At 41.2% G+C, this 24,857-nt stretch overlaps 1 protein-coding gene across 1 annotated transcript in view; it reads right to left on the bottom strand.

Moving 5' to 3' along the window:
* The window catches only part of PAG1 (phosphoprotein membrane anchor with glycosphingolipid microdomains 1), a 94,942-nt gene that overhangs the window by 11,888 nt on the left and 58,197 nt on the right, over nucleotides 1-24,857 (bottom strand). The window contains exon 3 of the mRNA XM_088522739.1: nucleotides 2,247-2,458. Within this exon, the coding sequence (XP_088378865.1) occupies nucleotides 2,247-2,371 (125 nt within the window). The 5' untranslated portion in view covers nucleotides 2,372-2,458. The remainder of the gene's footprint in view (nucleotides 1-2,246; nucleotides 2,459-24,857) is intronic.

Here is a 24,857-nt window from a genome sequence, read left to right as displayed (position 1 = left end):
TGAGGTGCGAGAAATGTATGTCATGAAAATCTTATTTGCTGGACTCTATACTGATGCATTTGCTCTGGATTTATTAAAAGGAAAAAAAAAAAGTGTTTATATTAAATGTAAACAGAGATTTCTTTTTTTCCTCAAAAATCCATCAGGATTCTGGACACATTTTCAAAACCTTGGAGAATCTCATATATAGTTGCATGCACATATTTTTGAAAGTATGTTTTAAAACTGTTCCTTATTTCACCAGTTGGGCTAAGGTCACACATTTTGAAAGGAGCTGGAAACTTGAGAACACGAAGTAAGTAGAAGTGCCTATATTGCTGGAATCGAATCCTCTCATGGAGAAGAGAATAAAGTATTTATGAGCTGAAGTCATTAATTAGTATCTTTCTCTGATTCTTAATCATTTTGGCTTGAACAGCAGGATCAATTTCCTAGTCTCCAGGAATGGGCAAAGTAAAGTTGAAATACCTAGGAATTATTTTGCTTTTCTTTTTTAACCCGTATTTCTGCCCTATTCAGCCTGTCTAATTTTCTCAATCGATAACAGGTTATAGAAACCTCATATATAGAAACCTCATATAGCTCATTCTGCTAAACTCCCCCTTCCCTCAGAAATCAAGGTCAAATTAATATTTCAAATAATAAATTAGAAAAGCATACTTTCACTGGCTGGGTCTACCCTGACCTCTTAGGGAGGAGAGCATCTGCTAGAACGACTGAGGACAGAAAACGGCTCTGCTTCACCCTTCCTAACTGACTTGGCCATGCACCCAACCTGGAGATGCAGGAGCACAGCTGAGGAGTATTTACTGAGAGAGACCAGAAGCCACACGCTGCTCCTGTCCTGCCAAAGCATGGGATGGTTGCAACTGCTCTCAGGACAGATAGAAGCACTGGCTTCAAAAACACTTTTTAGCTAAAACTTAAGGCTTCAGCTTAAGACAGAAACCCGCTGTTGCAGGTACAACAGCGTTTTTCATTTACAGGAAAGAAAAAAAAAAGTAGGTATTATTAAATTGCTGCTTTACCACAGAAAACCATCAAGAACTGTTCAGGTTTGCACTGAAAGAAATTCTACCCAGAGCTGAATTCCCAAATACATTACCACAGGGATCACAGAATCATAGAATCATTAAGGTTGGAAGGGAGCTCTAGGGATCATCTGGTCCAATCTCCCTGCACACACGGGGTCAACCTAGAGCTTGTGGCACAGGGTCGCATCCATCTCCAGAAAAGGAGACTCCACAACCTCTCTGGGCAGCCTGTTCCAGGGCTCTGTCAGCCTCAATGTGAACATTTTTTTCCTTAAGTTCCTGTGAAACTTTTGGTGCTTCAGTTTGTGGCCATTTCCTGTTGTCCTGTTGCTGGCCACCAATGAAAAGAGGCCAGCACCATCCTCCTCACTTCCTCCCTTGAGGTACTTATAGACACTGATCAGGTCCCCTCTCAGCCTTCTCTTCTCCAGGCTGAACAGCCCCAGCTCCCTCAGCCTCTCCTCATAGGGCAGATGTTCCAGGCCCCTGATCATCCTTGTGGCCCTGCGCTGGACTCTCTCCAGCAGCTCCACATCCCTCTTGTACTGTGGAGCCCAGAACTGGACACAATACTCCAGATGTGGCCTCACCAGGGCTGAGTAGAGGGGCAGGATCACCTCCCTCGACCTGCTGGAGACGCTCTTCTTAATGCACCTCAGGATCCCTTTGGCCTTCTTGGCCACAAGGGCACACTGCTGCCTCATGGTCAACTTGTCGTCCACCATGACACCCAGGTCTTTCTCTGCAGAGCTGCTCTCCAGAAGGTCGGTCCCCAGCCTGTACTGGTGTCTGGGGTTATTCCTCCCCAGGTGCAGAACCTTGCACTTGGCCTTGTTGAATTGCATGAGGTTTTTCACTGCCCAGTTGTCCAGTCTGTCCAAATCCCTCTTGATGACAGCGCAGCCCCCTGGGGTATCAGCTACTCCTCCCAGTTTGGTATCATCAGCAAACTTGCTGAGGCAGCACTCTTGACATGACTAAACCAAGCCATCAATGTGCCTGTGAGACACCATGGCAAAAGGCAGGGCAGTATGACTTAGCCCTCTGAAAATATGAAGTGACTACTTCACAGAAACTTACTATTTTATGGTAATTTATTTCATTAACTCAGTCTCCAGTAATTCTTGCTAACTGGTTATTCATGAAGTTACTTCAATCCCTGCAATATTTCATTCAAGAAAAAACATTGGTTCCTAAACTACTGAGTCTTACCTGTTGCAGCTGGAGCAGAGGAAGATGAGGAAGGTGAGGAATAAGAGTGTGGTCAGAGCTGCCAAACTTCCCCACAGGATGGCGTGGAGCTGCCCGCTGCCTAAGAAGCTGCCGACTGGTCCCATGGTACTAGCAGGAGCTGGTGTCACTCTGGGATGAAGATGCTATTCCTTGGAGCGTGCTGGCATCTGGGATGAGCACCCCTTCTGCTTCTGCACACAGGAAAAATGAAAGTCATGGAAGATTCTAAAGACAGTGAATCTAGCACACACAAGTCTGGCAAGAGCGATATTTCAAATCCAGGTCTTTCTTACAAAAGCAACCCCCCCAAAAAACAGAAAAACAAGCAAAAAAAGTCTCCCCAAAAATATTTCTATGTACAAGACAGTCAGCCAGAGAGATCTGCAGCTAAGTTTCTGATGGTGACATGGAGCAAAACATATCAAGTATTAACACAAGCTGTTAAGCATCAGCAATCTCAACATCAATAAAATATAGCACACTGCTCTTGTACTTAGAAAAAAAAAAGTCTACAATGATGGTATTTGCTAACTCTACTAACAAAATAAAGTTTCAAAACAACTGAAACATGCCAAGTTATCAAAAGATAATTGTCGGAGACTTTCACCTCTTTCCCTCTCAATGCCTTCGGGTGTCTGCACATGACTTGGTATTTAAAGTACAATGTCAAATAGATCGTTTTTAAAAAGAATACCAGACAAAAAAAAATCTTGCAGTTCACATCAGATCTATTCTCTCTTTTTTTTTTTTTTGCATATGAAATGTGAGTTTTCTTATTACTTTACCCTGGACAGGAGTAAGATTGGCTTCCCCCCACCCAGATGAGAATAATAAAGACAACAAATGAGAAGGCTAGATGCAGCATTTTTTGAGAACTTGAATTACCATAATTTTGCTACAACAGAGCAGTTCCTGGAGAAAGATCCCAAGTAAAGGCATTTATGTTTATATATGATAACATATGTAAGTTTTGGCATTCAAAATATGCTAAAATATAGTCATTATTTCTACTGTAAGACATTGTTGACCTAAGGCAAAATTTAAAAGAAGACTTTCTTTCTGCATAGTTGAAGCTATCTTTGTCCCCACAATTTAGAAATACACTATACGAAGTCAAGTTACAGCCTTGCAGCTAGACCTCAGGATTGATTAACATTCAAATAAAGTACAATGGTTAAGAAATTAGCAATAAATTTGGGGGAATGAAAAGCACCCCAACCCAAGATCGAATAATGCCTAAAATACCTTGAATTATTCTCATTTTATCTATATATTATCATATATATATGCTTATATATATATATGAAACAGATAAAATTCGTTTTATATATACATATATTTTCCATCAGAAATACACTTTTCACAAGCAAATACAATTAGGCAATAATGTCAGATCTGTATCAAAAGCAATCTGTTACCATGTTGGTATCAAATTCTTATGAGAAAAAGCTTAATCTCCAAGAAAGGAGCATTCACATCAAAGCAAAGAACTTAAATAGAAGGAACTTAAATAATAAGTTATGTGACTAGGTAGTTCTTACAAAGACTATTCCTATTCCTGTATAAAATTAGCTTGTTGAGTTCTACCATGTGGGATCAGAATTACAGACACATATCCTAAAGAACCAATTCTTACTAAATCGCTCAGGTGAACAGAAGCAATTTTTTAGGTAGCAATTTGCATTCATAATATAATATATTCATGTATTTTTTAGATATTTATGAAATCACAATGAGAATGAGGGGAAGGAGATATGGAATTTTTTACTTTTTTTGAACATTTCTAGAAATATTCCAGTCACTCTGTTCAGTTTATATTTATTGCAGGGAGCAGAGAGAATATAAGGAATACAACAAAATAGAAGTTTGGAGAAGTCACTGAAATAGGAACAGCAGTTTCTCATCCTAGAGAGAATGGAGTTCTCTCTCTCTGAATTGGAGTTAAATATTTCTCATTTGGCTAAGCAATAAGAAAACCATAACCCCTACCGGGTTTTAAAACGCAGTAAATACAAGGGATGGGAGGAGCAGGTGCCCCACACTTGGGCAAAGCCCTTGGCTGCCCTCCCGGCATCTCGGTGCTGTGGGAACAGAGCAGCAGAAAACAGGGGGCAATGCTTGAAAAACCCTCTTGGACAGGGGTACGCAAAGAGATGCCCGTGGAGGTGGTGGGCATGGAGAAGACCTTCCAAAGAACGCAGCAGCAGGAGAGTTATCCCGCTCCAAACCTTTCTTAGAAGTTTGGAAGAGGAAGCACTGATTTTCTTTTCAACTATTTTTTAAAAAAATTCCAGAGGCATTTTTTCCAACCTCTTGAAACTTATAAAAATGTACCCTCTTTAAAAAAAATACACAGTTTTCTTCCTTCTTTGAGGAAAAAAAGGACAGAAAAAAAAAGAAGAAAATGAAAACTGAACAAAAGCTTTTTCTTTAAGATTTCTGTTGTTTTTCCCTCCATATTTTTGTCAGGAAACAGGTAAGACAGAAGGAGAAAATGCAAATGGAAAGAAAAAAAAAAAAGCTCCTTTTTAATACTGAACAGAGAAAATGAAAATATAAGAACAAAGCATAAGGGCCTCAGAATTTTTTCCCTTTTTCTGAAAACAGAAACAAATCATTATTTGATTTTTTAAAAGCAGACACAAAGGTGTCTTGAGTAATTTACATCATTTCTAGCGATAAGTTTATGATTTTATGCCTGCACTGATAAGCAACACTATATTCCACTCAGAAAAACGCAGTCGACTAGATAACCTTCCAAAAGCTAATATGGCAGGCAAAGTTATTCTCTTATTCCCCAAATACATCCTTAGGTACTAAGGCTGATGAAGTAAGGCAATATCTGAGTAAAGGAAGGCTAAGGATGCCAGGAGAGCTGCGTCCTTTGAAGCCTCCTGCACAGAATTACGAAGCTACAGGATGAGCAGCAGCTGCTGGAGTTGAGAGACGGAGCTTACAAAGGGCTGAGATCAGGGGCAGCGGGTCAAGGGAGATGTGTGTTTGACTGGCAAGAGGGAAGTGCAAGACTGAATCCAGCAATGAGAAATCCTACTGGGCAGAAGCCAAACGGAGGCAAGAAAGGGGCCAAAGACAGAAGGTGTAGGTATTCTACAGTGAGAGACTAAGGATTCAGACGCAAGTCTCTCACTGTAAATTGCGGGGAAAAAAAAAAAAAAAAAGGAGAGGTCAATAAAGGTCAGAAAAGTACAGTGGCACTTGAACTTGGGGAGGCAACTACTAAAGGCACTGGTTACTCACGTGAGCAGAACAGGGCATCACATCGGAGTGATTTCGCAAGGAATGAGGCTGTAATGAAGCCCTCCAGGAGAGGAGCCCGAGCAGGCGAGATGTGACTCCCTTCAGCCCCTTAAACTGCCGGACTATGGTAAGTGCAAGAAGGGGAAGGCAGAAGCTGCTCAGTGGTATACGTGCCTAAAGACAAGAAGAAGTGACTGCAGCCCAATACAGGAAAGCACGTTTGCATATGCTAGGCACTGCTCCCTGCTAATGGTACTTGTTCAGCCATCAGAGAGCTTATTCCTACGGATTAATGCTTCCTATATGGTGAAATAGCTTCCTTTTGGGCACACAGGAGAGCTTTGGAAACAGCGAGGGTTGGACAAGCACCCACGTGAGCACCCCAGGAGGGCAAACAGGCACCGGGATGCAAGGAAAGCACAGGCACCTGCTCTCCTCGGCAAGTGCCTGGTCCCTGCACAGTCTGTGGGTTATGGAGCTGCTCTGAGGCTTCCTTTAACGATGCAACAACAAGCTGCTAATTTCACAAACCTCTTTTAAATGCCTTAAATGATTAACTACTGCTTTAAGGAGAAAAAAGTTATATTGTGCTGCCCCCTGGTGAAGCTTTCCTTTAGGAAAAAGGTAGCGGTGCCTGCAGTGACCACGGTGGCTCCTGCGACGGGCCCAGGTGCTAAAAAAGGTGGCCTGTGTGCAGCCTTGCACCCGCTTGGCCTGGAAAGGAGGCCTCCTGCCCCCCTCCAAAGACACTCGGCCTCCTATAGTTTAACCTTGCAGAGAGGAAGCAATGACCACCTGAACATTTTTTATTTAATCTGTGAAGATCTTTTGAGATAGAAGATTTCTTTAGGTTGTACTTCCTCCCCCTCGTCCCCCAGAGAACGGCAAGAATATCTTTGTTTAGAAATCTCCACACAACTTGCAAGTAAACTCTAAATAATAATAAAGACAGGCTTGGAATAGCTGGATAAGAAAAATTCTTTCACCTAGGACAAAATACAAACACCTCTTCACACTCACATTTCGAAATCATTATTCAGAGAAGTAATTCTTACTTCATAGATTTTCTCCTTGTTGAATTATTCCCTTGCTTTTTAGAAATTGGTATTTGCCAATAGTGGACCCTATGTGACAAATAACCCCATTTCCTGAAAACTGCACATAATTATGCTTGGCAGTTTCAGAAAGATATGTATGTTTTTTCATTTCACAAACCCCATTTTCATAGCAAACAACATGTTCTTCTCCATACAGTTTTTCTGGAGATAAAGCACAGCTTAGGCATTTTGGCAAGATTTTGGGGAGGACGGGTAAGTGCAATGTGGGGCACAAGTGAAGATTAGCTGCCAAACCGAAGCATACAGACGCGCCGGGGGGGAAGCCACTTTGAAGCCAATGCAACCGGTAGAGCTTGGGGAGGCCGTGGTCTTAGCGAGAGCGATGAGAGGGAATTCCAGCTAGCAAGGAAGCTCATGCAAGAGCTGGCATTGAGACCTGAGCATCATCGAAGGCCACCAAGAGACTGATCCAGCACCCTTTGGATCTGGGATCTGGTCTGTGTTTTCTACGCAGTTTTGGGCAATCCCTGTGCCCAATGTTGCTTTGCGTGGCTCCCGAGGCCAGCGTGGCGCCATGTGAGGTAGCACTGCCCACACTTTCCATCGAATTCCCAAGGAGAAGGAGTGGGAAAAGCTGATGGCGTCACCTCTCTGGTTTTCTTTATGAATTATAGATACAGCAGAGGCGAGGGAAGAAATTGTTTTGACAACTGAGCGACTTTGAACGTGAGAACCCAAACACAACAGGACAGGACAGATTCAAGGAGAGCTCAGAGACCAAGACTCTCTGTCCTAGCCTGTCAGACCGGATTCGGCTAAAAAGGGCACAGATCAGGAGCCTCATGTCCTCTGTGAGGAACCTCGCTTGCGAGCTTCCTTCTCCAGCTGCGCCACCTCCTGCTGCTCTCTTCTCCCTCCTTCCCTGTCCTATTTCCGTGCCTTCAGCTGCCCTTGTTAAACTATGAAACAGATCACTGGGATCATCTGGGGTGAACGATCCGCTCCAGCCTAATAATATAGATGTGGGAGGGAGAGGGGAAGAAGGTCATAATTTTTAAACCAGATTTTTACTGGCCTGGTAGCAAGCCCACTAAGAGTTGTGTTAACACAAACCAGAAAGCGAAGTACAAGATATATGGAACCACAAAACAAGACCAGCAGCCAAGAGCTATGAAATAAATGTCCTCTTGTCTATGTCCAGCTGCTAACACTGCCATCTAAATATCACAAAGGAACCGAAACCTGGATGCTAACAGAGGAGCAGCAGCCACAAACAGTCCTGCAGGTGTGAGTAACGTCCACAGATGTAGATCCTTTTATCTTATGATCCTCCAGATTTCAAAAACAGACTTTCTCTACAAAGCTGCAGTTCTACAGGAAACCAAAGGAAGATCCTGTTACCTTACTTGCTTCCCAGAAAACTCGCTCTGCAACTTGGCCAAAGCTCAGGCATCGGTGAGTGCAAAATATCACCAAATATTCCAAGACTAAGTCCTTTGAATTAGACATTATTGGGCCATGTGAAAAAAAAAAGAAAATTTCACAGAAAGGCATTTTCCAAAGAAATTCCTTACCATGACAATTCCTGCACCGAGACGATTCCATACCAAACTTCTCCTTGTAGTTCATGCATTTTACCTAGATAAGGGTGAGGATGTAGTAGGCTCATTTTACTCAATCCAGAATCTTTCCTGTTCAGAGTGTTCTCTAAATATACGGAAAACAACGAACTGGTCCTATTTTCTTGCTGCTGGCAAGTGAATTAAGTTCAGTTTTGTAACGAATTGGATCAGATGACCGCCTTGTGCTAAAATGAACTTAACCCTTCTTTCTTCCAAAGAACCCTCTCTAAGTCTCCTGATTTAAAACTGAAACTGTTCTCTAAGGCTTGACATTTAACAGTAATTGCACACTGTTAAATGCTTCTAGAGCCAATAGGTGCTGGACCTCTGCCTGGGCTGAGGTCCTGCTTATTACAGTCTGCCCTAACTCCACCGTATCACCAGGAGCAGGACTGGGTGGCATCTCCAAAGGCACAGTAAAAAAGACATGGGACTGATTTGTGTTACTGTTTCTGTAGCTGTCCTGCCTAGCTTGAGCCTCTAGCTGTTTATATGGAGAATCAGTACTGAGCTATACAGGCATGATCATAAGACCACGATTTTAGTAGCTCTTGCTTTTTAGCTGCATTTCATTCTCAGGGTTCCTGTGCACTAGGTGAGGCCAAAGCCTAATCTATATGAGATTAATGGTGTTCTGGTACAGGTGCATTTCAGGCTCCTTGCTTGGCAGCAGCCATTTAGCTACAACAATTAAAGACCCCCCCCCTCCCAAAAAAAAAAAAAGATATTTCTTATCCCAGGCAGACAAGAAATGCTACAGGAGCCCAGACGTGCACATAATTAAGGTCTGATCCCGAAAGCCTGGTGCTGCAGTGCATCACCGCGATGGACGGGGATGCTGTCAGACCTGCCTACGCCTTCAGAAGGGTTCGTGTTTCTGCTCACGGAAACAGCAGGATAATGAGGGTCTGATCTAATTCCCCACTGTATCTTCCCGAGCAGAAATCAGAGCCCGCTTATCAAAGGAGGGGTGTGCACTCTGCAGTGCAAAAGCAGGTCTAAGGCAAAGCTGAACAATCCCAAATTACGCAAATCGCTTTTAACCACTTCTAATTCTTAACATCTCCTAAATAGAAACCACGTCTCTCTGAAACCAGGTATCTGTGGCATTACAGGAAAAAATAAAAAGGCAGTAAATGCTGTCCTACACAGCTATGCGCACTGTACACTTTATGGCCAATCAATACAGTCATGCTTTATCAGACCTGGCCACCTTTTCAAAGCTGAACTGATTTTTTTTTCCTTCTAGACTTTTTTCTTTCATTTTTTTTCTATCTCTGTTATCAAATTTAGCAATTTTTCTCTCCAGTATTGCAAGCTCAGAGCCATCCTTGGTTATCTTTTCTTCCCCTATGCTTTCCTGACAATACTGCAGCCTACAAATATAGAAAATAACTTTCACTCTTGACACTTTCTGTTCTGCTTAAGAAACCTCTATCTCTGTCTAAGAGATAGAACACTTGACCTCACTTGAACAATATCACTTTGAGTTTCCCCATTTCTTTTCTATTTCCTATTTCTATTAACTTCATCTCCTTTGTAACACCCACTTCTTGTCCCTCCTTACTTTGCTCCTAAAGCTACAAGAGGAGAAGAGTTTCTATTAAAAGGGTGAGCATTTAGGAAGTTGTCTGATTTTATAAAGCTGGTCCTAAACATACTGTTTCTTTAAACAACTTAAAGCTTGAAAATTTATTTCACAGTGGGTAATAATGTTACCCCCATTTCAGAGATGGGATAAGAGAACTACCTGGCTTTCAGCTCCACAGCAGCCCCCAGTCCAAAGAGAAAACAGGGAGCTGTGGCCCCGGCTTTCCAAGACAAGGTGAAGTGGCTTGCAGCAGCTCCACCACATATTTTCCCCAGGCATTAGAAGCCAGATAATGACTGGCTCAAATGCTGCACAAAAAAGCTCTATCTGATGAGTGACCATGCCAAAGATTGCAGCTTAATTGTAGCATATTATTCTTTTTCCCACACCCCCACAGTATCCCATATTGCTTTCTGGCTTCAGTGAGGTAATTAGAGCACTATTACTGCATGCTTTCAAGCATATAGAAATGAAAGCTGTCTTTGTGAAGTGCTTTCCAGCTCTGACACTATTATTCCTGATAGTTTCGCTTTCCTGGAACTAGATGTTATTTCACATTAAACATAGCCTGTTTATAACTGCATTTTGCAGTTTGTAATTCTACTGTGCCAAGTCCACGTTCAGTGTTTGCACTGCAACAACATTCTACCTAAAGTGGTTCAAGAGCCCCTTTTGTAAACTCTGGTAATAATAACAAAAAAATAGAGAAATTTCCCCCAGCCTGGAAGGCAGGCACACACGGAGACAGATTGCCTCTGTAAACTGGCCTCAGAGACCTCTGAAATCCACAGAAATCCACTTTTCTTTCTTACAAATGCAGGTCCTGAATCACACCAGTGAAACACAGTAGGTAGATAGGACACTGCTCATTTCCAACTTAGAAGCATGTTGAGGATTGCAGAATGTGCAACAGAAAAGCACAACGCTCTGGCTCTGATAAAACACTCTGGAAGAAGAAGAAGACTGTTTTTAAGGAAGAGAGACTACTGCTTTGGGCGGGGATCATCTAGGGTGAGTTTATCTCTCTAAAAATAACTTGCTATTCACCTAGACCCTATCTAAGGGACCCCAGCTGAGAGATCTCACTCCAACCAGTCCCAGTGAGGACTGGATGACTTCCACCTAGCTAGATACTTGATGTTAGACTGATGACATTTTAGACATGTGCTTTACAGTGAAGATACATATATCTAAACTAAGATATTTTAAAAATGCCTTCTATCCAACTGTCTGGATATTATAGCCTTTTAAGGCGTCTTGAACGGGACCACCCAGGTGGGACCATCCCCTCCTCCAGAATTAAGCACGTAAAAAATCATTATATTTTTAAAATTTACTAAGGAAATGAATTTTAAATCTAATAAACTAAAATTACTGAGTGCCTTTGCTAACACACAATTTATAGATATAGAAGTCTGGAAGACCAGAATGTTTCAGGGAAACTAAGTGATTGGTCCTTGGAGGTGGACTGCAAATTACAGAAGAGCTTGTTATATTTAAGATTAAATAATCTTGAAGCAAAAGGAATTAGTGAGGATTGAGCTGTGTAATATCTTGCAATGAGAAAAGCAGCAGTCATTCATTTAGCTCAGTGACAGGCAAATTAAAAAAAATAAGAAGTGTTCACGTTATCTGCTTTGTAAAGGTGAAAGCTCTATTTCAGGCTCAAACTTCTCATTATTCACTCTAATTCATTCAGTAAAATGATACTTCAGCTTAGCAGTTGTATTTCATTAGGACATTCGGTTCTTAAAAATTCAGTGCATCTATGCAAGGCTTTTTGCATTGCTAGAGACAGTTTCTGTCCAAAAAAAAAATCTATGTTTTGTTTAAATAAGACGGGCGGCACATGAGAAAATGTCTGTGTAAACACTTCCTTTACACTAAAAAGTCCAAGACAGAGAAGGATTAGGTGATTCTTGGAAAGATCTTCGTCAGAGATGAGAACTGATCCCAGATATCCGGAGTCCCAGTGCTTTATTTACATGATCATGCTTTCCTCCTTATACTTGGGAACACAGCTGTGTGGTCCTCGAGGCAAGGCCCTGCCTTACTTCACTGCAATCATGCCTTACTTCACTTCGGTCATCTAAAAATAAGCTAAATTGGCTCTCTGTATGCACTGAGTGGTCAGTGAAGGTGAACTTCTGCCTGTGAAGAGAGGGGTACTACCAAAGCCAGTCACATTTCGTTTCCCCCTATAGACCAGGCATCTAACTTTCGGAGATTAGGAGAGGCAGTATCTATAAATCAAGGGCATGGGCAGGGGAGATTAATGTTTGAGATCCCTCCACCAGGAAATGTTCTGTATAATAGGCACAATTAAAACTATGGTCTTGAGGCATACCCATTAATATTGCCTTTCTTGCTTGGCATGTATCAGAATGGAAAATCTGGCTGTTTGTGTAGTGGGAGCAGTGCTGATAAAGCAGCTCATGTCTGGGGTTCATGTTCTGTTAGCATTCCATTGCAATTTCTACGAATTATGCTAATAGTTTTACAAACTGAGCCATCTCCCCCCAAAATAGCTTTCTGCATACGCTTTACTGCCTTTCTTCTGAAAAAGGTTGACTCTGGAACGCCTTCAACTTTTCAGCACATCAGTGAAAAATATAATTGATGCTCCATTCTTTTATATATATATTTATAAAATATGTTTATACATAGTAAATATATATTAAATATAAACAGACACACAGACACATACACATACGTTTATTTTCTCTTCAAGGATAGCATAAAAATCTCATTCTTGCCTTCTGATTGAGAATGGCAAGTGGGGAAAGAGCTGGGGCAAATAAAAAAGACACCTCGTTTGCGACATTCCAGAATGCCCTGCGACTTTGCCTTCATGCCGAGGCACACATACCGCCCCACTTGGCAAGTGCAATAATGTGGGGGTAAGAAGACAAAGTAATTCAACCTGTTTCCTGCTCCCCACACCAATTTCCTGGCACTTGGTGCACTTTGCCTGCTTGCTTTCCTGCTGTGAAAGCCACAGAAAAATATGGGCTTGATCCCAATGGACTGAGGCAGTAAAAACTAATTCTTGCTCCTGTGGGAATGATTTGCAAACAGGGATACCTTCACACACACCCAAAGCCCTCACTCCCCTATAACGACACATGGCAAATATGATTATAAGATCTAATGAACTGTAACTAATGTAATTCAGAAAATCTTCACAGATAATGAAAAACAGGCCTGCTCCTTCTTGATGTAATTGAGATGTTTAGTTCATACTCTATGGACAAGAAACACTCCATAAAGCTATGTATGAATATTGCAGTTACATATCAGCCAAATGCAGCTGCCTGTCACATTTTGGGGCACTTTTTCCTAACTGATGGATATTGGATGAAGAGCTTCGCTCTGAAGAGACTTGGTAAGAAAACATCTGAGAGCAGAAATAGGCTTAATAAACAAAAGACTTTCTCATGTTATTCCAAGAGAAATCTCTAGTCTAATGTAATATAATACCTATTGCCTTGCAGCCTGAACTTGTTATAAACAGAACATTTTCCCCATAGAAACAAAAGCATGATCCCAAATAAACATACAGTTTTCCTACCCCTAAGAAAGAACGACAAAACAGACTTCGGCCCGTAGCTTGTAACCTCTGGTAATTAGCAGTCGGCTCACTGAATAAAAAATCCTGTTTCTCTTCCACTAGTCTGCTCTTTTTGCTGCCTCTTGGCATCAATTTTCTGCAGCTGAAGTATTATTAATGCTGCGAGACTTCCCCTGCCTCTATGCTTTCCCATGTTACTATCTTAAGCACTATTCTCGCAGGAAGAGCTATGCGCAGCACTGCAGAGAGAAAGATAAATATATCATCCCCTCTGCAAGAAGTTTTCTTACTACCTTGAGTTAAGAACTGCCAAAGCATTTTGACAGGTGAGCAGCTCCTGGTAGCAGAATATCACGTCACTTCATGCAATTGGTAATTTTCCTACCTTTTCGTCCTCGTTTTGTGGTTTTATGCCAACCCAGACAGGCACTACTTTCTCCTCACAGAAACTGGTTTAGAAGTAGAAAAATAAGACTGAGATTTAACGAAAAACCAAAGCAGATAGAGGATTACTGTTCTCCAGAGACAAGAGAGAGAGAGAGTCCAGCTAGATTGGAGGAGCTCCATGGAGAGAGATTTGGGAGTGCTGGTTGCCAACAAGTTAACCATGAGTCAGCAATGTGCCCTCGCGGCCAAGAAGGCCAATGGGATCCGGGCCTGCATGAGGAGGAGCGTTGCCAGCAGGTCGAGGGAGGGGATCCTGCCCCTCTACTCAGCTCTGGAGAGGCCGCACCTGGAGTATTGGGTGCAGTTCTGGGCTCCCCAGTACAAGGAGGACATCGAGCTTCTAGAGAGGGTCCAGCGTAGGCCACGAAGGTGATTAAGGGACTGGAACATCTATCGTATGAGGACAGACTAAGCGAGCTGGGCCTGTTTAGCCTGGAGAAGACTGAGTGGGGATCTGATCAACATGTACAAGTACCTGAGGGGTGATTGTAGGGAGGAAGGGGCCAAACTCTTCTCCGTGGTGGCCAGTGACAGAACAAGGAGTAATGGGTATAAATTAAAACACGGGAAGTTCCATCTCCATGTGAGGAAGAACTTCTTTCCTGTGAGGGTGACAGAGCCCTGGAACAGGCTGCCCAGAGAGGCTGTGGAGTCTCCTTCTCTGGAGATCTTCCAAACTCGCCTGGATGCCACCCTGTGCCACGTGCTCTAGGTGACCCTGCGTGTGCAGGGGGTTGGACTACATGATCTCTAGAGGTCCCTTCCAACCTCAACCATTCTGTCATTCTGTGTTTCTGTTAAAAGAAGAACAGTTTTATAGTGGCAATGTGCAAGAGGAAAAGCTGACCACAAGCTCGAAACCTTTAAACAGTTGGTCGGTAATAAACATCTAATTTCCACAGCAACTGAGAAGAGTATTCCAGTTGTACAGACACACGAGCACAGCGCACAGCTGCACGCACAGGAGGGACGAGCAGTGATCTACTTCCATGCACACACAACCTTGCCTTCAACCACCCTTGTCATCCTGTCTCCTCTCAGACACTTTGCTCCCCTTCTCCCCTCTTAAGATTGTGTAACCTCATTCCTCCACCTTCCTCTTCTTTTCTGAAGGTCAAACTTGTGCGGCTGCTCTGCCGTGAGACTGTGAGTGGCCATCTGTTCTTGACCAACTCTCAACACTGGACGCTGCTTCTATCAATATAGAGCCACCCCTGCAATTACCTGAGCATTACTCATTCTGGTATCATGTTTGTTTTAACACTGCTTCTCCCCATAATTATTCTTCTGTAATAATAAATATGCCAATCAAAGATACTCACATCACTCTGTATAAAATTACCAGTACAGACATCAATATCTATGGATAACTTTGATTTTCACCTGTTAATATTAGGATGCCCAAGCAGTGAAAAAAAGACATACCAAAATAAAAAGGGAAAATGAAATAAATATAAGAAAATACTGTCAGGAGGAGATGAAATAGTAGGACAGCTTACCTACCATCTGATAAATAATGTTAAGATAACATACAAGACACAATCATACATCTGAGAATGAGAAGTCAGCTTAAAAACTTCTACTGTTACAACAAAAAAGCCAATAACAGTTACAACAGCTAGCTATTTCTTACAATTCACCATTACATCACTTTTATAATACTCTGAGCCAAGGGAGAGCAGAAGGTAATTTTTTCCTTTAGCAAGCAGTCTATATTTCATATGCTTTATGTTTATCTTTTGAACAATTTACCATGCTCAAGTCCTTTCTATTGCCTTCCTGAATGTGGCTCATTTTAAAGGATAACCTAACACTAAGAGAGAGTAAACCTCATTTGATCCTTTTCCACTGCTTAGAGAGATGGTTTTATTGACAAGCAGTCAGATTCTATGGAAGGGTGGCACGATTTTCAAAGAAAGCATTCAGAAATGAAGAGCTAACCATTAGTTATTGAAGATGAAACACTTACAGGTTAATTTGTTGGCAGCAGCAGTAAATTAATTTTTCCTTTTGTTGACAGAGTTCCTTGACTACAGCAGGCTAACAGCCTAAAGATTGGGATTATCCAGCTTCGTATTTTCTGGGATGCAGTATTGAATTAAAGAGCTACTTTCAGAAAAACAACCATGTTATGCATTTAGAGAATACATTTTGGATTTTCAGCTGACTAGTAATCCACAACCATAGTCTTGGGGCAGTTTGGGGCAGTTGCTAAATTACTATCTTACTATATATTTCAATTATTTATTTGGGCAACAGGAGAAATGCAAGTTTGGCTAGAAGAAAGAATAATCTCTCTCTTTATCCCAGTTTCAAAGGTCTAAAATAGTAGAAGGAGCTAGTAGATATTAGATGGGTAAGAATGAGAACCTAGATTGGTGGGGGAGAATTTAATCTTGCAATTGTCACACACAGGCATACATTGACCCAAATAGATCATGGCTCCTATCGTTCCCTAGTGCAAGCAAATGGATAAAATGCTGATGTGCACCAAAAAAAAGCAAGCAAAATCTACATGGAAACTGCCAAGAAAAAAAAAAAAAGGCACAGCAGCTGGTACACAAATGCTAACAGGCAAAAACAGCATTGCTGGCAAACACTGGTGAAGTGAAGGCATGGAAAAAGCAAAATGATGATGGAAAAATTCAAAGGTTGGCCTGAATGGATGGAGAAAACAAGCCATTTACCACACGGAAGCTATTTCTCCTTAGACAGAGTCATTTGACCCACTTTGGGATGTCCGCTTGATTGTGTTAGGCAGCTGCTGCTGCCCACTGATCAAAGCCATCTCCGCCTGCCGAGGCTTTCTGCCTTGGCTCGGCTGCCGGCGCTGTCCTTCTGCGGCCCTGCACATGAGACTGAGCGACAGCAGAGACTGACTGTGCCTGATGCATCCGAGTTCAAACCGCAGGCTGAGCCACAGTGCAGGCTCAGCAAGATTTCACACGTATGACGTGACAGGTGGGATTCAACTCCAGAGTATGACATCTAAATGCATGAGAGGCTTAAGTGTGTCTGAACCTCCCGGATTCCCCGTGATTCCCCAGCAATGGAGCTCAGCAAGGGAAGCAGCTGTCCAGCCAACAGGGATGTTATTCGGTTGCCTCGGTAGGTAGGACCACCTGAGTTGCCTGAGGACATGTGAGATACCTGGACGCTCATGGAGAACATCAGTAGAGATGGTCAACTTGATGTAGGAGCTACAGGAGATTTCATCTCCATCTGCCAGTGGCAGCTGGAGGTCAGGTGACATAGCCTATAACATATAAAATGGCACTTAACGCCATTTTAATCTATTTTTAGGCAGATGAATCCTGCTTGCAGATATCTACCTTCAGGCAGCTATTTCAAATGGCAGTAGCTGCTTCTAGGTGGGCAACTGAAAGGAGACCTGATTTCCATGTATGATAATGGGAGATTAGACAACTACAGCATTCAGAGTTGCTAAACAGAGCAACAAATTTTATTGTTACAGGAAAATCCAGAGACCTTAGAAAATTAAAAAAAAGTCTTCTAGGAATTTCAGAAATTGTAAGTCAAATCATGGTCTTCTTTTTTCAGGCTATTCTCCCTTTGTCTTTAATCCTGAATCCTGGTGTGCTGCTATAAAGAAAATAGCTAAATACCCTATGGTTAGTGCTAAGCATTAGCTACTCTTTTGTGAAAGTAAGCTGAATCTCAAACACAATCTTTAGTGGGAATCTGCCGAGATTTAGTCTCTTCCTAGAGTAAATCTACTATACTTCAGTTAAATCTACTATACTTCAGTAAATAGATGAGATATAAATAAAGTAGGAGCTCGGCAGTGTTTAAAATAGGAATTGCTACTGTATTAACAAGCTCACGGCAATGTTACTTAGAAGTATTTGTTTTGAAGTCTCAGCAGGCTCATCCTGGTGCCTATTGTGCAAAACCATCTGCTGAACAGGCAGAATCCATCTCTGAGTGTGTCCTCCTTGGTTTGTAAGTTTACCTACTGTGACTATGTACATAACTCATTATTAAAAACAGTCAGCCCTGATCTTTCCTGAGGGTAAACTACTGTTTCTTGTCCTCCCTTTAAAAAAAAAAAAGGAAGAGATAAGAAATAGGTAAAGCTTTTAAATAATATTTGCTATTTGAAAGGTTTATCCCCATGGCCTGAATCAACATGCAAATGTGGGCTTCCAATCATCTTCACAAGATAATTATAATTCATAATTGGCACTTCTAAAGCGTTTTCACGGAGCTGTGTAAATATTGACTAATTAGCTAGGCAAGAACCCAGTGGGGTAGGTGAGCAAGAACACCAACCCCATTCCGTATTTTTGCAGAGAGAAAAAAAAATACAAAAAAAAAAACAAAACAAAAACAAAAACCAAACCAAACCAAACAAAAAGAGCCACCAAAAAACCACCTTCCATGCGCAACGGGCTGAAAAGATGGGGAGGCTTCCAGTCTCATGCTCCTGCCCGGCCTGCATTGCTCCTACACTCTAGCTGGACAGGAGGTGAGTGCTGTCTTAGCAGATCCCTGGAAATATTGGCCAAACCTCAACTAATTACCCAACTTCCCCTTAAGCACAACGTTTAGTTGTTCAAACATCAATGGAAAACATACTTGTAAATATATTTGATGTAAAAACGAAATATTTATATGATGATGGTGGCCTGCTTTGCTTTCCCATCTCAGGAATGTTTGGCCAATTATGTAATACCTAATTATGGTTTATTTCCAGAAACAAAATATTACATGGGTACTGATGGGTCAGTGAATATTAGAAATAGAGTTCTACATGCGTGCTGTGAGATTCCTTAACTTAAAATTCCGTGAAAAACATTACTGCTTATTGTGAGTCCAAAATAAAGGGTGAAAGAAGGGCGGAAGTCCAGTCAGAGCCTCCCCAGTGGCCACACTTCACCACGTTGTAAAACACTAAGGCAACATAAACGTCATCAGTCCATAAGAGGGGTCTAACAAGAGTCAGAGTGAAGATCTTCAGAGGCCACAGTCTCTAGAAAGTCAAATATGCCACTGAATATTGCCTCCCTTAAATCCAGCTCTTCAATTTAAATGCCCTTAGGAAAGAACGATTAGTCACTAGTGTCTCGGGTGTGCTGGTTTAAAAGAGTAAACACCAATGATGGCTTTTATTCCAGAGCCTTGGCATTAATCACCTCACTCAGCAGTGACAAACAGGTCTTTTCCAAATAATTGTATTATCACAAGCTTACGATGTACACAATAAACACAATATGAATCATTTTTATTTGGTGTAATCCTGCTTTGTCTATCGAGGCCATTGGTTATATGTTGTGTCTAATTTCAGCTACAATCTCTTTAGGGCAAAGATTGTGTCCCTGTGGTTCTGTAAAGCCTGTAAAGCTGTAATGGTATATAAATTAAATAAATAAGGAGAAATTGCAGACTGTGGGAATTTATTCTCACTTTATCAGGTATTCACAAGTGGGGATGAAAATAAATTTTGGAGGATTTCATTAAGATAATGCCTCCCAGAGATCTGCTTCACTCATTTTTTTGAGATATTGGGAGATATTGTAAGATGCTTTTTAATTTAACTGTAGCAACTAACCAGATAAAAATAATAACAGGAAAAAACAAATTAGCATGGTGTCTGGTTGAATACTAAATCCAGTGTTATTCCACGCGGAATCTCCTTCCTCAGCCTGCTGCTGTGTATAACTGTTTCCAAGACAAGCGGTTTTCCATTCCCAGTAATGAACATTAGCATGAGGGCATTTTAACTGCTGCATTAGTTATCTATCCTGAGCAATATTAGACAAAACACACAGTAGAGCAATAGTAGAACTAGATGCTCTAGGGATCAAAATTTATCCAGAAAAGCCAAAAACAAAGGAAAACAGATTAAGCTGAGATGACTCAGGCTGCAAAAAGGTAGCGCAAAGAGGGCTTTTGTGCTCAAAAGGTTTATATTGGCAGAAAGAAAGGGGAATCAGGCAAATTTTCTAAAAATGTGGCTCCCTTCTGTGGCAGTCTCACGGTCACTCTAAGTTTAACAAATTGATAATGTTCCCAGAAGAAGTGTTCCTGTCGCTGCTGTGGCACTCTTGGCCACCTGGTCCTTTCCTCACGCCATCCTCGACCCATGGCCCTTCCAGTGCTCATGAACAGAATCAGACCACCAGCTAAGCAGGGGTTAATGCCACAGGGCTGTTTGCTTTTAACCCCAGTAAACCCTGATACTGGCTGCTACAAAGCTGCCCAGTGCCCCAGCTCACAGCAGAGGCTCTGACAGAGGTCCAGATGCTACAGTTGCCTTGCATACGCAAAGGTCTTTAAGACTTCCTTCTTTTTTTCTTTTTTAATGTATTTTTTTATCTTTAAATAGAAATATCCTTGTGAAAACAAGCAGTCAGCTGGTGCTGAGGCTTTGAGCAGCTCAAAGGACCTCATGAGAATGCCATGCTCTCGCACCTGGAGCGGGGAAGCTGCTGAAAAGACAGAAACGCTTTGGTCTTCAAGAACAGCGGATGGAATGAAATGTAGCAATACTGGTAAAATGCTCTGTGTTATTGGAAAATGCTATTGTCATGGCTGGCTAATTCTGCTGGTAGAGGCTGGCATCTCCCTGCAGATGTCAGGTGACGAGGATGATCCCTGGGGCCAGACTGCGAAGGCTTCAAGGACCCAAAGGAAGAACCTGCAAGGCGCTGAGCCCAGCAAGACACTTCAAACTCAACGTTTTTTCCCCCCCACTGTTGTCTTTCTTCTTGGTTAAGAAAACTAAAACCTGTAAAAGAAACAGCATATGGTGGCGAGTCCTCACCATAGGTTCCAAGTGCATCTGTTTGCTCACAGTTAATAATATGGCCTAAAAAGGCCGTTCAACCTTTAAAACCATTAGCATGTAACAGCAGCTGCTCAGAGCAGGCAAGTGCTGGGAAGAGGTGCTGAGAGGCTTTGTCTTGGAAGCACAAGCCACTATTTTAAACGTTACATGAAGAAATTATTCTGACTGCCCGGGCTCAGTCGGGACTGACATGTTTCTCCTCCCTACACAGGAGTAATGAAAATTGCTTTCTCTAGTCAAGGTGTTGCTTGAGAGGACAACATATACACTTGAATATTTGGAAAGCTTTTGGCATAAAATGAAAGGAAAAAGAAATAGCTTTACAAAATATTACCTAGCTGTGCTAGCTTTTGACCATACAGTGTTACAGACCAAGATCAGTTTTCTGGCAACTATCATCAAATAAACATTTCAGTTCAAATGTCACAGACCATAACAAAGGCATTTGCAGCTGGACCTGGGATTTAAAGAAAATAGAGACTTGCAGCTTTAGGAAGGTTGGTGGTGACCACAGCGCTAATGACCACGAGAGAAACACAAGATTTTTTAAACATCATTATCTTGTGGCCTTGAGTGCTAATCAAAACAAGCACTATAATGTCTGATTTAATGGGGTTTGGCTCAGTAATGCTACTGAAAAGAACAAACTACATTAAACTCAGGCAAGCTACAAAAAGATAAATGGCAAAACAACACAATGAAAGCCTAAAGATTCCTTCAGCCCACTATTAACCGAGTTATCAACCATAGTATTCACAGTTAACTGCAGTGCTGCAATCCATTTGTTGAATTTTAGAATTAAAGTAGGAATGCTGCTGGCCTTCTGTTTACAAAAACAGATTAAATAAGGTCCAAATTAACCGCCTGGCCCGCTGCTTTGGCAAATACTGTAATATGGAATAGGCTGAATAGCTATTTCTTCTCTGAAAGTCACTTCCCTGGATTTTTTTCTTGATGTAAATAAAGGGAATCTGTCTCACATAGGGAGTTCCGCACATAAACTGAGCCTCGTCGTGACACAAAGGGACATCCCTGCATCCTAAGGACTTCAGCCCCTTCCTCACAAACTCCTACCAGCTCCACCACAGACACCAGCTCATCTTAGTAGGCTTTGGGTGATCCTTTTAATATTTATGGGGATAAGCATCAAAAGTCAGAAAGCTTAATTCATCACCATCATTTCCTTTTGATTTTGTTTACATGACATCTTTCCTCTGGATATACTTGCCCAGTAGATGGCCAGGCTGATTTTCTTGAGCTCCATACCCTGGAAGAAGACCTGTATTTGCACCCCTCAGAAGCAATTAAATAGGTTTTACATTGCATCTGCTTTGCTGTACCTCTCAATTTAAATGGGAAGATCCACAACAAATCATGGTTGGACTTGATGATCTTGAAGGTCTTTTCCAACCATAATGATGCTATGATTCTATGAAATGAGAAGAATGTAAATTACAGGCGTTTTGGGAGAGGCATTTCTGCAGAAATTGGTGGAAAAAAATGAATAAAATGACAGTCAAGTTATAATGATAGTGATACTTTTATGTTCATTTACAGATAAGAGTGAAATGTTTCCAGGACGCCACTCTTGGAAGACGGTATAGCTCTTTTCCATGGTATACATGCAACATAGGACTATGCACCCTACATTGGTTAAATTTTGCATAAAGGTGTTTAAAACTGAAGCTTTAATACATGTAAAAAGATATAATTCATTCTTAAATTAACAGGATTCGCCCACAATATTATATAGCAAAAATTCCAATGGCTTTGTAAAATAGTTGCTCTCCTGCACTCAAGGGACTGCTAAAGGTCAGTGTGGTTGAGTACACATGATTTATAAAGTACTCTGGAATGAGAGGTGCTGTGCAAATGTAAAATATTATTAGAGCATACTCTACTTAATTGAGATACTCTGAAATGAAATTGGCTGCTCCTCAAGAGCAGATCTAGGAAACTAATTTAGTTTAATGATAGCAGATTGTCTATGACTCCTGACAGACAGCATAAGTATAAATTCTGCACACAGATATATTTATCCAAAGCTAAGAGTTACTGTTTTTTTGTTTTTATTTTTTCCCTTGGAATAAGTTATACACAAATTTGAACTCTTGTTCAAATTTGAAGCCTGTGTTACATGGCTAAGTAGACAAAATTCATTGGCTACACTATGCCAGGGTGAAACGTAGAAGGCCAGCTGTAGGCATGTAGGCTCCCATGGACACCATCCACCTTCCAGACAAATGCTGCCTTATGGAAATAAGTTCTTAGATGCGTGCCAACAACTCTGGGAACACTGTGGTCCTCGTGCTTTGGAAAGCTAACCTCAGATGCACTTAGGGACATGGTTTCGTAGGCATGGTGGTGATGGGTTTACAGTTGGACTTGATGATCTTGACGGTCTTTTCCAACCACAATGATTCTATGATTCTATGGTACTTTCAAAACACATGCTGTATCCATTGCTGGCTTCCAAGTTCCCCATGTGGATTTGGCCTTCAAAATTTGTTCACTTATAGTTATATCCAAAGAAACTTCTTAAAAAGCATCCTATCTACCATGCCTTAACTAACTGACTGAGTGAGAATGAGCTGGACTGGGCTAGCAGGCTCTCTCCCTCTTACACACACAGTTTATAGTTTGGACAGGAAGCATAAATTACGCTTTTACCCACTTTTTGGGATAGATTCCAATTCTTTCTTCTGACCACAAGGGGCTACACTTAAATCACTGCAATAAATAATCATTTTGAAGTTGATTTTAAACTACTTTAACAGCTGGAGCAATCCCATTATTATTTCACTTTACCATAAATGGAAATATTCCCATCTACTCACCCACCCACTGACATATATTTGCAATCATATTCTGAATACTTTTCAAAACATAGGCCAGAATATATCAACAGCACAATATGTTCCCCTTCATATTATTATTTCCACGCTCACAGATTCTTTCATCTAATTCCCTCTCTCCCTGAAGTTTACAGTGTCATACCAGAGGTTTTTCAACTGTATTCCTCTTCCCTCTTAAATCCATATTTCCCATGCACCATCATGAACCCTTCCACAAATAGCGCTGCTTTCTTATAGAAGAACAGTGGTTTGCACTTCAGTGATATAAACTAATCTGATGCTACCTCTTGCCCTGTTCCTAAAGGAAAAAAGAGAGAAAAAAAGAAAAAAAAACAGTTCTTTCTTATTTAAATGAATCCATGCTTTCCCACAATAACTGTTATATTAGTCTAGGAGGCAAAGGAGGTTTGGATGATCCATAATCCAGACAATAGTTACATGAGGTTATTACATAAAACACTTCATTTGTTAGCAACAAAAATTTTATTCAGGGATAATGTGAAAGTTATTCTCATTCACACAATGCACTTTTCATTTGTACAAGAAAAGCTCTTAATGCCCACCATAGTGAAAAAAAATGCTACTGTATTTTTCTCCCCACTGATAAATTACTTGGTTTCCTCTACTTTCTTTGGATATTTTTTTACTCTTAAAAGATATGCTCATTTGTCTACAGCTAAGCTGCAGTAATAATAGCAGATGATGACAATCTTAGGCTATGTTATTCATGATTAATCTATGCTGCAACTGAAAGCATTTATCAAGGGGGACTAGACTACTCTTTCCTCTTCTCTTTTCATTGTTTCCACCTCTCCCCCATTATCAAGAAGAATGACAAAAATCAATACAGCTTTTTAACCCAGGGATTGACATTTTTAAGATCTGAAGCTAATGTGTAAATAGAAGCTTCCAGCTGTCAGAACAAAATAGCAGCAAAGGTAAGATAGAGGCCAATTTATTACCCATTTTAAGTAATATTAACAGCAAACAAACAAAGAAAAAAACCCTCCCTCGGCTATTCCAATAACAAAACCTTCTGTTTTGGAAATGCACACAGAGCTGTGCCTCCAGGAATAAGATGCCTCTAATGCATTTCTCGTGGACCAAGGAGGCCAGTCAAGTCCCTTGTATGATTTCTTCCCATTCCAGCATTAACAATCTATTGAGCAGAGCAGATAGCCAATGAAGTAATCTCTATACATTTTGTCTGCTTAGAATCTCAAAAAATGGGCAAAAGACACTCAGGATCTACCCTTCTTGGTGTTTATTCTCTGATAAAGACAAGTGGTATCTGAAGGATGCCAGACTGCAGCAGGACCTTGTTCTTCAGGACCTTATTTAGCACTACAAATTAATTGGTTTTCTATCAGCAAGCAA

Source organism: Tinamus guttatus, unplaced genomic scaffold, assembly GCF_059628265.1.
Source record: "Tinamus guttatus ecotype Peru unplaced genomic scaffold, ASM5962826v1 Tinamus_guttatus_pri_ptg000156l, whole genome shotgun sequence".
Lineage (NCBI taxonomy): Eukaryota > Metazoa > Chordata > Aves > Tinamiformes > Tinamidae > Tinamus > Tinamus guttatus.
This window is presented reverse-complemented; position numbering and strand designations above follow the sequence as displayed.